The sequence below is a fragment of the Neltuma alba genome, unplaced genomic scaffold (assembly GCF_004799145.2).
Source record: "Neltuma alba isolate B1F8T4 unplaced genomic scaffold, ASM479914v2 tig00011008_pilon, whole genome shotgun sequence".
In the NCBI taxonomy this organism is placed as follows: domain Eukaryota; kingdom Viridiplantae; phylum Streptophyta; class Magnoliopsida; order Fabales; family Fabaceae; genus Neltuma; species Neltuma alba.
Window position 1 is genome coordinate 46,807 of NW_021635761.1, and position 16,224 is coordinate 63,030.

Here is a 16,224-nt window from a genome sequence, read left to right on the forward strand (position 1 = left end):
CATATAGTTAGTTACCTGCATTATAGTTGAAAAAAACAAAAACAAAGACACAGATATATTAATTGGAAGATAATTAAAAACTCTCATTAGAACTTTATTTTAACGAGGCCACCAGTGAAATGGTAAAGACTGAAATAGGGACATCAAGAGCTAGCTAAGTACTCATGTTCATTTTTTTGTGCTCTCCTGATGTCATTTCTATCAGAATCAAGTAAATAGAGTTTATTAATTGTTGAGTTAAATTTTGAGTAGACTACTTATTGTTTTTCAAACAAGTTTTTTAATAAAATGATACAAATTAAACATCTCTACACATTAGTTTAATTTTATTTTTGAATAAACTATACAGAGTTTTACTCCTTACTTTCAAAACTTACATAAATACTCAAAATTGAATCACAACCACTTACTATTGATACCAATCTGATCCTGTTTATTAAAGTATAATACCCTATTAACCTGAATGTGTGTGTGTGTGTAAATCAATTTTAACTAGTGGAGGGTGGTTTTCAGTAAAATATTCGAAGGATTAGACTAAAGTAATGCTAGGAAACTACTCGTAATTAATAATTATTTTGTGAAAGGCATGGGGCTCATAGTCTAAAAGAGAAATTCATGTGAATTAATTAAGAAAACCCATGAATATTGGTACGTGGAAACTAATAAATTAATTGAGACTAGCTCAGAGAATTAATGAATGAATGAATTAATGGAAGTAGAAATGAAGGAATATAATACCCAAGGCGAAGATTCTTGTTGTGAGAAGGAGAAGGATGAAGAGGGTGAATGAAGTAATTTCGAGAAGCCAAAGCCTGAATGGCACTCAGATCCTGCCCTCCTGTTGCCATCTGTTCTTCTTCTGCCCTCTCCACTTCTGCTATCTGCTCATTTATATATTCATTCTCATATTTCCATACTAATTCATTCACACGGAGAATCCCAAAAAAATACCTCAAAAATTTGAAAATCCCAAATCAAGCATGACTATAAAAATACGTTGTCATTTGCTTTTCAAATGTTATCAATTGTTATTAAAATATAATAAATAAGACCGATTTAAAATTTTGAAATTCAAAGGTATTTTTTCTGGGATTCTCTCTAATTCAAACTTCCTTCTGTATACACACACATATATATAAATTGTAACATAAAGAAATCTTTTCATGATTCATTATTTTTTACGGTTATATTAGAAGAAATTCAAATAAACTATAAACCTTATATACATGGAACCAAAGTATCTTATAATTATCAAATCTCAACTATTTAAATTTAGTGTGGACGATCAAGATTTAATTATATATATGAACACCATATACTTCCCTTGCAAATATATATATATATATGGACAATACTTACACCAAGTTCTTTTTATCCATTATGTCAAGTTCGATTTCCAATCACATGTGGCCATGTGTCTTATTTTTAAAATATTAGCATTTAATTATAAATCCAAAAAAAAAAGACACATGACCATATGTGATTGGAGAACTTAAAATAATAGATATAAGGAACTTTATCTAAGATTTTTCACACACACACATATATTATGTCTTTGTATTGAATTTCATATAGTTCAAATAAACGTGTCATTTTCTGTCTGCTAAACAAAACATATATAGCTGAAGAAGAAACAACATGACTAGGATTATGTTAAGCCAGCTAATTACAAATAAATAACGAATAATAAATTACATAGATTTCTTTTCAAGGTTTTATTATCTATGTTTTTTTGGAATTATATAATCATTTACTTTATTTTCAGAAACCCGCATAGGTTTTGCATTAAAACAAATAATAAATTACAATATTTTGTATTGGCCTTTATTTAAAGCAGGATAACTTGCCTTATATTATTTTTAAAGGACACAAAATTGTTTCCTAGCAATAGAATAAAGAAGGTATGTGTAACTTCCAATATATATAATAACCTCTCATTTATTTACTGTTGAAATTCTTATAAGTTTGAAAATAAATTGCTTGTATAATAGGAAAGTCAATTTTTAGAAGATGTATATGTTCGTTTAATTAATCATTAATAAATTGAATTTTATATGATATCAAAAAAAAAAATAGCAAGCATTATAATTCATAAAATAAAATACATGACAATAAATTGAATTTGGATATCATCAGTACGTACCTTGGTTCGAATACAAAGGTTTTCATTTTCAAGCTCAATTTCCTATATATGTCATTATTATTGCAAATCATCAGTCAAGAAAAGTATCGAAGGATATATATATATATAAAATATATATATATATGTATGTATGTATACCAAAGAATAATAAATTAAATTTAAATTTCAAGAATAATAAGAAAAAGGGAAAATTGAATTGCCAATTAATTATTACCTTCTTCTGCATGTATTCGATTTCTGCCAGCAGCATCTCGTGCTATGGCATCCGCATTGAACAACGAATGAATAAAGAAAAAAACAGTAATTAATTAAATTTAATTTACAATAATCACTCAAGTAAATTAAAAGCTATTTTTTTAAAAGAAAAAACTGATAGGAAAGCGAAATTGAAGTCACACTACGTAGGCCATATATATATATATATGACTTGCATTACATAACTAGGCACGTTAAATTTTTTGTTTTGTTTAATAAATTAAATTTAAAAAAAAAATGAATTGCACATTTCCAAACTTAACTTGTAGTCCAAGAGTGTTACACCCACACACACACACACACACACACACACATATATATATATCACAAATGCTGTTCAATTTAATTAAAGTACAATACTTATATCAAGTTTTTAATATTCATTATGTTAGATTCTTCAATCACATATAATTATGTATTCTATTTTTGAAATGTTATCATTTAATTATAAACTCATGAATAAAATAAGACGCATGCATAGCTATTTATAATTGGAAAACTTGATATAATAATGAAAATAATCAATGTTTTTTTTTGGCCAAATGAATATAATCAAATTGAACTAACTATTTTTCTTAATTACAATGTTCTCCAAATTCATTCACACATACATATAAATATTTCTTATGACATCTATGCTTGATTTATTTGTTTGTTTATATAATTTGCTGAGTAGGTAAAATTACCTTTTTAGACCTGATTTCTGGAGATCCCTTGTTCAAGTCTAAAGGCCATTTGGTGGCATTGCATTTATTTATTTATTTTCCCTCTATTTCATTGCATCCACACACACACACAACTTGGTAAAATTACCTTTTTGGATCTGATTCTAGAGAGGCCTCGTTCAAGTCTATTCTCCAGCTGCTTCAGCTCCTTCACATTCAGATTGCTCAAGGCATCACCCATCAAATGCCTTCTCACATTCAGAAATTCATACGCATTAATTGTCACAATATAATTAAATGAAATCATCTATATCAATAGTTCAATATAAAACCTCGTGATCTAGCTAGGGTTCTTTTATAACTATATTCAAATATCTTTATGTGCTCCTATTTGTTGGATATGTCTCTATATATGTACTTAGCCATAGAAATTCATGTTTGTGCAGTAGGCTGAATATGACATACAACAACCACCAAGTACTTGGTTTAACTGATAAGGGCTTGTATCAGCATTACCAGAAGTCTCAAGTTTCAACTCGATCTGGATTAGTCTGGACGACCCTCGATAAAATCTCATAAAGCTGGACATGTATAACACTTTTGTAATGTTTAGAAAAAATATTGAAAACCTGGGAAAGCCGTGGCTCTTGCTTATTAATTAGTCATGGAGATGGAATATGTTTAATACACATAATAGGTATAGATTCAAGGAGCAATATATGGAGGCTATGTATGTATGGATACATTATTAGGATTACTCTTATTTATGTATGCTATAAAAATAATTAAGAGGGTTTAATTAATAGATTATATTCACATTTAATTAATTGCTCATTATTATTTTTGCATGGAAACCTTATTTGAAGACATATAATGATGGTTGGGAAAGGAGGGGAAATAATAGGAAATCACCTGTTAGAACTTTGCAGCATCTGAATCTGTTGTCGTAGCTTTGCAGATTCTTGTTGATAATACTGAAAAACCAACAAATTAAGATCTCATTAATGAACTAATCAGTTAATTAACCAACCAAGATCATGAGTGCATATGTGTTTGTGTATGACGTCCGAGCATCATAATGCAAGCATCAAAACCCTATCTCCATTCTCATCTACTTCCTCCTTAACTTGTACATAAATCAAACTAAAAATCAAATCAAGCAAAAAAAAAAAAAACCCTCTAACTAATTTGCAAATATTAAGAAAATTAGTTAAGTTAGTTATTTGTAATAAATGGGTATTGTTAATCATGTGTATTATAATGAAAAATTTATCATAAAGACTATTTTGAGGAAAAATGAATAAATACAAGAGATTAAGTATATTGACGTCCTATATTTAAGACTGAATTAAATTTTCAACTATTATATATATATTTAGGATGGTAAGTAGTATGTTATATGCAATAATATAATATACCTGGGCATTGATTTCAGTGGGAGAGCTAGTACTTGAATGATCTGAACATGCCTTTTTATACCTCTCAATAGTTGACCTAATGCTGTTTCCAATATAATTTTTTCCCCCAAAAAAGTTGACGTATCAAAAGGCAAAAAATGGGTTAATTAGGAATAATCTGATCATAATTTTAGTAGATAGATTCAAACCCATAAAGCAGACAATCCAAAATAAAACTCAACTAACTATATGAACTGGAACAGACTACAAATTTACACACATATATGAAAGTATATATATATAGACGCAGAAAGGTTATTGAAAAGTTATGAACAACGTAACTCTGACACTGTCAAATGAAAAGATCAAATTATGTGAAAGTAATAGCCCTAGGCAGACGCAGACAGGTAAAGAACACAAGGAAAAAGATCTTTAACAATTTCTTTTCACAAAACAGTTCAAACAAAAGAATGGACTTCTCTACACACAAAACCCAGAAACAGAAAGCGATTGTACGTAGAAGAGCATGCGAATCAGATATATACGTGACAGAAACTTCTCAGTATATAATATAAAAGGACATTGTTGGGAAGTGATGAACATTTCATCATACAGATTATAACATTTCTTCTATTACTTAATCGGTGAAACTCTGCGAGTTATATTCCACACACTTACACTCCATTTCTGGGTTTGTGTCAGAAAGATATTTAATCATATATGATGGAATATCCTATCAACTAAAAAAAATGATAATCGTCTCACTCTTGCAAAATATGAGAATAGAGTAAAACTTAGAAGTTACATTTAGAGGGATGAGAGGTAAGAGCTAAACACAACTGAAATCATCACACTCGATGACTTTGAAATCCATGAATAGAAAAAAAGAACTGATCTTCAAAAAGCTGTAAGTTGAGGCAGAACACAAGTTGGTTTCTTCATGAGAATCATCAATATCAAATATACATATACATATAGGGTAAAAGTATATCCAACACCCTGATCTTGTTTTTCAGGTATATCTAGCATCCCAATTTTTTTTACAGTGTATTTAGTACCCTGATCTTTTTTTTTTGGGTACATTTAGCACCCGGTTATTATTTTTTTAGTTGCATCCAGCAGCCTAACATTTAAGGTGGTGGATGCACACTTATCCTATAAATATATGTACACACATTATAAATGAACTCTGTTGCAAGCATCATTAATAAATCATGAAAGTGAGTTTTATTTCTCAAACTCTTTGCCATAAAAAAACTCACATACTACAAAAAATAAATGAAAGTTCCATTCAAAATATCAAGAAACATGCACGTAGATGTAGTCATCAAAAATTGGTTTTATGACTCATTTTATGACACTGTTCAAAAGCAAATTGAATAGAGACATTGCATGATTTTTGTGAGTGATTTGATTTAATATGATAAATAAATATCTATCACAAATGGAATTTCTTATGAATAATTTGTGAACAGCTAAGTTACTTAAAATTCCTTGAATTTGGATGATGTATAGATATAACCCCTTTGATATTTAAAACTTAATAATAAAGACTAAAATATATATTTAGTCTCTTAACTTTATACAAGGTTTCGGTTTGATCCCTTAACTTTAAAAAATATACTTTTAATCCTAAAATTATTAGTCTTAAATGATAATTTTTATAACAATAATTGTTGATTTGAAAATTAAACTTAATATGTTAGCATTCTCAATATCATCATTTTTTGTTAATAGTTTTAGGTTTAGAGAATTAAAAGTTTTTTTTTTTTTAAAGTTCAAGAACCAAGTGAAACTTTGTATAAAGTTAAAAGACTAAAAGTAGACTTTAGCCAATAATAAATCTCCTTGACCGATCAAGTTTGTGCAAATAACAATCCCAACCATCAATAATATACTCCCTGAAAACTTTATTATGTGCATATGATACCCTCAAACTTCCGAGTTATCTGCAAATAACCCCTAAACTTTACGGTGCGTGTGAATAAGTAATGAGCAAAACTAATCACTGGGGTGTTATATGCACATACATAAAAGTTTAAGGGAGTTCATTATGAAGTTTTAAGATTCAGAAAAATTCTCTGTAAATAAAATAAAATTAATAAAGTTCAAGAGAATCATGTATAATTAAGCCTTTGTGAAAGACATTGACAAATAACTGTGCGTCACCAATTTTTAAATTTTTGTTTTGTTTCATTGTAGCTACACCTGGCTCTCTCTCTCCACGATATAGCCATCATCAAAGAAGACAAAGTCTTGTTTTTCTCAAGAGTGTCAACTTCTCCTGTTCATTCTCCCATATGCATGAAAAGTCAGAAAGGTTATTTAGTTATAAGTTTTGTTGACTTTTTCTCCTTTATTAGCTTCTGTAGCTTCATGATCGCGGTAATAATAATTATTAATGAAGCAAACAGTAACTGGTATAACTTTCTTCTCTGTCTCGGTAAGAAAGAATCCAAACCCAGACACAAAAGATCATGCAATGTATATATGTATATATGTGAACATGACTATTCTTTTTCAAAATTCAAACTTGATGATTAGGTTAAGATTTCATATATCTCACACTAGGGTTTTTCCAAAAGCATGCATGCATCTTGATTATGTTACTGAAAAGTGATGACAAATAATTATGTTTTACAAATGTAGAGCCAAAGATTCAGTAGGGAAAAGTATTGAATGATATTAAATGGCCTGTAGTTTTGTTAACATGATGATTACACAATATCAAGAAACCTTTTTTTTTTTTTGGGTCAGACATCAACTAAGAAGAATGCCAAGGTCATCCGTATCAATTTGTTTTTACACTATTTTACCAAACATTTGTTTGAAAACAAATCAAGAGTGATCAGAAACAGGGGTTCATCAAGCTATATATCAAGGAAAATTTGCTGTAATTAGTTTAGAATTTTAAAGTTTGAGTGGATTGAGAAAAATGGATAGAAATGAATCGGGAAATTAGATCAGAATGGTAGGACTAAATCAGAAAAGCATGAAGATATTAAGAAGAAGATAATTATAATTATAATTAATGAGGACACTCAAGGCATTTTGGATTGACACAAGAATAGAAGAACAAGAATTTTTTTTAAAAAAAAATTTTAATTGAAATGATTTTTTTTAAAAATTCTCTGCCATTCTTCTCACCTTATGCATATTAATTTCAGAAGAGGAAAAATTAAGAATAATGTTCACATTGAAACTAAATAAAGAAATTAAATTCCCTTTATCAAAAATTTATTGTCTCAAGTCTTAACTTCACTTATTCCCCTCTCATCCTCTCCTATACCAAAACAAGCTCCTGTCTTGCAAAAAAGAAAATAAAAATAACAACAGATTGATCAGTTCCATTCACATCTTCTACATTCACACCAACAAACACAGACACAGACACACACGCACACACGCTCACCCCCCATTCAGGAAGGCTCTGGGAAAAAATAATTTACGATTCTGAAGATGAGCTATATCAACATCAAACACAATAATATACTATTATATATATATATATATATATCCAACTCAATATATATATAGATATAAAATGTGTAAGAGATAGAATATAGTGAATAGGGAATGATGGAAGAAGAATTACTTGTTGTTGGAGTACTCATAGAGACGACCACGATTGGAGAAGACGATGAGGGAAACTTCAGCATCACAGAGAACAGAAAGCTCATAAGCTTTCTTCAAAAGCCCATTCCTTCTTTTGCAGAATGTCACCTGTCGATTCGTTGTGTTCTCTATCCTCTTTATCTCTATCTTCCCCCTCCCCATCTGCAATATATATATATATATATTCTCTCTCAGATTCATCCCTTTTTCCTTTGTTACAAGCTAAACCAAAATCAATCCAGCTAGATCTCAAGGAAAAACAAAACAAGATGGTTCACAGATACATAGTAGTGTGTATGTATTTATGCGTCACCTTTTGATTTTCGTGCGAGTGTGTTTGAGTTTTGACCCTATTTCTCTTAGCTTTCCTAACGAAGAAAAACTCTACTTTAGGGACGTCACAGATTTGAATATGTGAAAGAATTCTGCAGAAAAACTGGACATCTGTATTTGCTTTTAAACACAAAATCATGCAAAGTTTGAACATAAGAATATTGATCAGACTGATCAAACCCTTTTTGCCTCGACGGTTTTTTGAAAGGAGAAAAAAAAACAACAAAAGCTTGGTGCAGAGTGAGTATGGGGAACTGGAGCAACGGGAATCGATGAGTGATGAGTGAAGACTTTTGTTTGTTTTCTGTTTCTGGGAAAGCAGATGGATAGATGTCCGAGAAAATAACTGAAAAAATAATAAGACGAAGAAATAATAGAAGGGAAAACACATTAAGATCTCGCAGAGAGGGAAGAAAAAGAACATTCTATTATGGGTCTGCCAATAGATCTAAAAGATGAACCGCTTGGACACGAAACTGAGCTCATCATCATCATCAAGGGTTTGATTAATTATTGCTTTGTTCCTTGACGAGGGTTTTCTTTCATAATAAGAACAGAATAAAAGGAAAAAACAACAAGAAGAAAGCTTTACCTTCTTCAATATATCTGTGAACTTCCTCCCACTTCTCCAGCTGAGCTGATACTTAAGCTTCCAGGAAAATATCGATCAGACTGTGTGTGTCTATATATATATATATATATATATATATAGCTGAGCTAACCGAGCTTTTAATCTCTTCCACTTGCTTCTCTGCTGTATTTATAGCGATGCTTTCTTTTTGGATCCTTTAAATGACTGAATGAGAGAGAAAGAGAAAAAGAAAAGTTCTGAGAAAGAAAAGGACCAGGTGGCCGGAATGGGTTTTCTTGCCAATAACTCATGCAAGAAGTAAATGTTTGAGCCAAATGATGCATCCTTCCAGGTGTATATTCGCACCAAATACGGCAAATTTTGTTTTCTTTCCCACGCACTATGATTTTCCCCCCCCCTCAATTTCTACCCTCCTATCTTTTCATTATCATTTGATTAAAATTTGAATGTTCTATATTCCATTTTATGTAAATATTAGGGTTAATATAATTTTTGGTCTATTTTGGGCTTAGTCTCTCAAATTTCAAATACATGGTTTTAGTCCCTAAAATTTAGTTTGTCTTAAAATGCTAGTTTCTAAAAATATAACAGTATTAAAATCTGATGAACTATCATAAATGGCATTAGATTGGTAATGTGGACTCACTACATAGTGCGTAACTTGATCTTGTGCGGATGACAGATTGTATGGAGGGAGATGAGTTCTTGAAATGCAGCGGAATGAATAGCTTCCCAAATGAAAAACGAGGGAAAAAAAGGGGCTAATTTAAGGACCTATTCTTTGTTTTTCCCTCTTTATTACCCACACAAGATCCAACTAAGTGCTACCTAATAAAACCACATCACCATATTAACGCCACTTATGAAAATTCAGCAGATTTTAACATTGTTGTACCTCCAGGAACTAATATCCTAAGAACTAAATTTCAGGGACTAAAACTATGAGTTTTGAATTAGCTAAATTATACTTTTAGTCTTTTAACTTTTACATAAGGTTTTATTTTGGTCTCTTAACTTTAAAAGTAAATTTTTAGTCCTCTAACCCCAAAAATGTTAACAAAAAATAATGATATTGAGTTCTTAAATGCTAATAAAATATTACCAAATGCTAACGTATTAAGTTTAATATTCAAAATAACCATGATTTTTATAAAAAATATCATTTAAGACTAACAATTTTAGCATTAAAGGACTAAAAATATATTTTTTAAAGTTAAAGAATCAAACTAAAACCTTATATAAAGTTAAAGAACCAAATATATACTTTAGCTATTTTAAATTTAAGGGACCAAAACCAAAATAAGTATAAATTTCAAGGGAAAAATTATATTAACTCTAAATATTATTATAATTTTACTTGAATGATAATAAATAATTTTTAACTGTTAAAATTTGATGATTTGAAGAGCTGACAACCATAGATTATTATTATTATTATTATTATTATTATTATTATTATTATTATTATTATAAAGTAGATTTTCTTCTTATATTTTTTTTACCACATTTGTGAACTATTCAAATAGAATTTTAAATTTTAAATTTATGTATATATTTTTTTAAGTAAAATTATAATAATAATTTATAAATTGTAAAATATGAATCGTTGGAATTTTAATCTAACGATGGTGAAGGGAATAAGGGGTAGAGAAGAAGAAGTGTAGATAGCCTTATTAACCCTTAAAGGTCAATAATAAACCTAATTGAACCTTTACATTTACATAGATAACTCTCATACTATTAGTTTTGTTCACTATTTATTTACAAATAACTTAAATTTTAAGGAGCTTGTCTACATGTAACTTAAAGTTTGAGAGTATAAAACTAATAGTTTGTGTACTGTTTTATTTAATCTCGTACTATATAAATTTGAAAGTTTAAGTGGTTTATTATTATGAAATTTAAAAGTTAAGTGTGTTATTTAATCATGCACATGATTCTAAGTTAAGGGAAAATTTATATAATTTAGCCTTATTTTTTAATGTATGTACTGTTATTATCAATATTTTTAAATCGTTATTTAATATATATAAAACATTACTAGAAGGGTTATGAATAATCCAGTTAGGTCAAATTGTGATCAAATTAATGGTAATTAATTAAATTTCAAGCGGAGCTTGTAGGATGTGGAAAAGAATTGCACCAAGAGAGCTATTTTTATATGAGCCGGCATTGCTAGAATCTGGTTTGGTAGCATCATACACACAAACACAAATACACATACGTTATACATATGCATGCATATACATACATGCACACACACACACATCCTTTGGTAGTTGACCAAAATAATTTTAGAGGAGTCCGCCTAATTTTATGTATTTAATTTGGCCTCAAGTCTTTTCATTCAAAATTATACTTACATCAAATTCTTTATACCTATTTATATCAAATTTTTCAATCACATTGATATATAATGTGTTCTATTTTTTTACATTGATTTATAGTTTAATAATAATATTTTAAAAATAGGAAGCATAGCCATATGTAATTGGAGAACTTGACATGATAGATATAAAGAATGTTTTGATTCGATTTTAATAAAATGCTGTTAAACTGTAAAAAATATTTATTTATTGTTTTTAATGAGAGAATTGTATAATAAGTAGATAAAACATTTCGTGTTTAGCATTATATACTGTTATACCGACAAAAAAATAAAATAAAACAACACTGAGTCTATAATCCAGATAGAAGATAAAAAAATGAAGATATAACTTTTTCAAATGATTTTATTATTAAAAATTGATTACATTAAAAAAATTATTCTTCATTTTTTTATTTTATAAAAGACTAAATTTCTTTTTCTTTTTGACCAAAAAATTATTAGACTTGATTCACCCAAAAAAAGATGATTAGACTTGAAAGGTTGCTTTTAATTTAATTTTACGAGAAGCCATCTTGACAAGAATATTATGAATAAGGTGATAATATAAATAAAAGTGTTATCCTCCTTAAATTTGGAAAAGGGGTGTAAGAGAAAGAATTGTCCTTGTCCATTCAGAAAAAGGAAAAAGTGGCAGCAGCATCATGAATATAAACATATAGGTGGAGGTTCACTAATAATAGGGTTTCTCTATACAAACCATTCCAAACAATATTTGGTTAATTGGTCTCATATAGTCAGAACTATTTATAGGATATTTAGCATCTAAATTTGGAAGCTTGTAAGCGAAGAATAATTAACTTTTGTCTTTAATTAACCTTCTTTTCTTTTTATTTCCTTTGCTTTCTTTTTGATATGGACAAAGAATATAATCTATTGATAGTAAAAACTAATCTCTCTCTGTTACAAAATGAATCTTATATTTAGTACTAGAAGTAGTACTTGCTTAAGGGCTAAGATGATATGACCCCAGTCTTAGCATCCTACATGGCATCTAGCATGGCATTCGAATCCCATATTGTGGCCAAGGTGGCATCACCCATGGCAGCCACATCATAGGCAGCACAGTCATCAAGAATGTGACCATGTCATGTGAGAAAAGTCAAGTCTAATCAATTCTAAGATATTTTATAGAGAATAATAGAATTGAAGGCTCAACAACTAGAAGTCTGATAGAAGGTGAAAGAATTAGTAGGTTAGGCTATGGAGAGAGAGCATTTAGACTTCAATTTGACACATTAAAAGTCCATAATGTTAGTATACATATGTTGAGGCCGTAAAAATGGAGTCTTAAGAATACACATTCAAATCCATATGCATGCTCTCACAAGTCACAACCAATAGAAGCTTAATTAAACACGCGTGGTAAAGTATGAAGATACATGAATTTGTTATACTCCTGCCTGATTAACCAATTTGAGTAGATTAAGAATGTCAGTTAATTAAATTAATTAATGTGATTTGTTTTTTCTAAACCTTCACAAGTAACTTCTTTAATTACCCTCCCTTCCTCTCCTACTTGATTATTGTCAAGAAAATATTAATATGATTAATTTGAAAAAAATTGATAACATGTGAAATAAGTCTTACATATATAGCTAACATCAATTCTCCAATTAAGTCTTATATTAAATACTGGAGGAATAAGATATACATGAAGGAAGCTTCATTGCATGTTGGGTTAAACGATAAACCAGATATAGTTGTTTTGAGATTTGTGTCAATTTGATTATTTTAATGTTATTTTAGTATATTTTCAGCCGATGAATATAGATAAGCAAATCATGAACCTAACATATGATTTCATTAATTAGGTGCATGGCATGTTTAACGGGTTAAGGTACAAATTTTCCCGAAAAGTTTTTATTTAGAAGAATTGGGCATTTGTAATTCTGTTGAGAGCAAATGTGTCCTATAAGTTTAAAAATGTTAACGATTAATGTCACTATTGTAATAGTCAATATTAGTTTTTTAATATTGTCACGATCTTAAACTATCCAGACAAATTTGCACCATAACCCTATATTAATTGAGTTTTGTCCAATCACATGTTTGTGATCTTTCTGTCATATACATACATATATAGGTAAACATGCATGCATATATACATACTACACAAGCATACACAAACACACACATATATTTTGATACCCTACATGCATGTATAAAGATATATGAGAGAATGTTGCTTGCTTCTGTAATGGGCTGGAAGACAAAAATTGACTTGGTGAAGGGAATCTGTCGTTTTTCGGGGACCTGAATTAGCCAAAATGTGAAGGCACAGTGAATGAACATAATCTAAAATGGTTTGAGGGATTGAACTGACAAGGGCGTGTAGTACTATACTGTTCTGTTATGAGTTCCATTTAAAGGGCCAATTTAGTCCATTGGTGCTTTCCACCTATTGTGCGCTATTATTGTTCGCAAACATTTTTCAAACCTTGAAAATGAAATCATTCCAAGGCCATATGATTGTTCTAAAAAAAATTTGTGGTGAAGGTTCCTCTATCGAGAAAATCTGCCCTTAATTTGAATCTAATGAAATTCACGTTGCTTTATCTGGCAGTTAACCTGTACTATGTTTAATAAATCTTAATTTATTGAATGTTTAATAAATCTTAATTTGATTAAGGGGGTGTTTGGGAACCTAGAAAAGTGCTTTTTACCACAAAATAAAACAGACTCATCTACATATTTACTTCGTATATCGTAAAAGCACTTCTAAAACCATAGTTTGGTTTCCATCCAAATACCCCTAATAAGTGATTAATCGACTGAGGCACATCGGTTTATTTCTTGAAAGATTGGTAAACAATAACTTCCATATTGGCATTGAATTTATCAAAAGCATTTGTACGAGAGAGGATTTCATACCATTCCACATGTATTAACTTGAAACCTAAGATTTGTTTGTTCATGACCATATTGATTATTCCAACCCTTTTGTTTGTTGTGGAAATTTTTTATTAGATAATTTCTGTACTAATTGGATTGTTTCCTCAAGCTCAAAATGGTACTCCTTTGAATCCTTTTGGTTCTAAATATAAAAGTTAATTGGAAGATTTGTTTTGGTTCTAAATATAATAGTTTAATCCATTTTATCTTCTAAATTTAAAATATTTTTACTCAAAACTATCCCTATTAATTACATATATTAAGGGAAAGTTTCCATGTGAAGGTAGTTTCAATGCAAATGATTAAACATCTTATCTTAAGGAAATCAATACACATTTTTACAAATAATTAATTTAACTAATTTTTTAATATTTATAAATTAGTTATCTATCTCTTATATTTAGAGTTAGAGGCAGTATTCATTGAGCCATTCAAAGTCAACCTGAGGTCCTCAGGGCACTAAAAGTGTCATTCTTGGATTTGCATGTTCTTGGAGGCCTTGCTGTTGGCGTGGACTGATCATTGAGTTTGGGCTTATTGTTATTGTTGTTGGGTCATTGGTCAAATTTTGTGTTGGAATTAAACCACTTCATTTATATAAGAAGCCCATAACCTATCATTTATGGGTCAGTAAGCTGTATCCTCTCACCAAAAAGGGGGGAAAATTCGATTCCACATCACAAGGCTTAAGAGGCATTATAGATTAAGGGGTGCCAATGTAAACGCTTGAGAGTCTGTTGTAGGCTTGCCCTGCTCAACATGATATCACCTATAGGGAGCTAGATCAAGCATCCTTCTCTTATGGCTTGGGTTGAATCTGGACTCCTACCTAAAAATTTTTGTACAAAAAAAAAACATAGAGGTCTCTAACCAAACACATGGGTCTTGAAAGTTCATGAAATTTACTAATCTGGATCTATTTTTTGCAAGTATTAAAAAATTAGACTGGTTCAATATGCGGATAATCATTTTAATTTTGATATATTTTTAATTTTATGCCGTAATATTTCCATCACAAGTGACATTTTAGAAAAGATTCAATTTATAAAATGAGATTTGAATAAAATGCAAGCACTGTCAACTTGACGTTACAAGCAAGATCAAACCCACAACCTCCTGTTTACAAATGAGCATTCATATCACCAGGTTATAAAACTGTTGATAGTATGCAAATGATACTTTGATTGCTGGTAATTGATATGATTCATGATACTGAGAAAATGGGGGGAAAGGAGGACAAGAATAAAAATTTAAAGAGTTCCATGAGCTATGCATGGGTATAAAACAAATGGATCAGGACCTTAATGCTTCCCACTCTAATTCAAAGAAAAAAAAAATTATATATCAATCAGTTAGATAAATTAGTTTTAAAAAAATGATAAATATGATAGAGAAATATGCTGATTTCTTATATTTTAGAATGAAATCTAACTTCAATTAACTTTTATATATTAAGAATCGGAAAGAGAATGAATTTCAATCATAAGGTAACACTCTGCATGATGGGGACTCTAAATGGCGCTTGGGTGCTACTTTAAGATGCCTCCTCGCTATACTTTTATCTAAATCTGTTTTAAGTCCTTCGTCGGCTCCTTTCAAAGCACCAAAGGTGTATATAAATTATTCAAAGGTTTTCTATATAAAGATTATGTTTGAATAAAAATTTTAAATACACCATAGTCAATTAATGGTGGATTGTCAATTCATATTTTGTATCCAAAGATTCTCAAACTTACGAGTTTTAGCAAACTCGTGATAAGGAGGTAAACTCAAATCATGAGCTTGCTCGTAAGAATTTATCAACTTACTTTTATTAATAAATTGTTATTATAACTAAATGATTAAATGATTAAAATAAAAAATGGTGACAATTTGGATTAAATATATATCAAATTCAAGTCATTGAAATGTTTTTTTAAAAATAAAAATCAATTATATTATAG

The 16,224-nt window shown here is 29.5% G+C and overlaps 1 protein-coding gene across 1 annotated transcript; it reads right to left on the reverse strand.

Moving 5' to 3' along the window:
* Window positions 1-11: 11 nt before the first annotated feature.
* Window positions 12-13,608, reverse strand: LOC114760641 (agamous-like MADS-box protein AGL11). Its single transcript, XM_028949922.1, has 10 exons — window positions 13,576-13,608; window positions 8,056-8,237; window positions 4,482-4,563; window positions 3,976-4,037; window positions 3,212-3,311; window positions 2,358-2,399; window positions 2,140-2,185; window positions 1,671-1,703; window positions 739-916; window positions 12-15 (listed from the first exon to the last, which is right to left on the reverse strand). The coding sequence occupies exons 2-10, from the start codon at window positions 8,235-8,237 to the stop codon at window positions 12-14; spliced, it is 729 nt and encodes a 242-aa protein (XP_028805755.1). The 5' UTR covers window positions 13,576-13,608.
* Window positions 13,609-16,224: the final 2,616 nt, after the last annotated feature.

Bases quoted from the DNA above. Each gene is read 5' to 3' on its own strand.
- LOC114760641 (XM_028949922.1), bottom strand. From the start codon at position 8,237: ATGGGGAGGGGGAAGATAGAGATAAAGAGGATAGAGAACACAACGAAT. The intron at 4,564-8,055 runs GTAATTCTTCTT...TATTGGAAACAG, and splicing joins TATGAGTACTCCAACAACAA to CATTAGGTCAACTATTGAGA. The intron at 917-1,670 runs GTAATTAGCTGG...TGAATGAATTAG, and splicing joins TTATTATTCGTTATTTATTT to TATGGAAATATGAGAATGAA.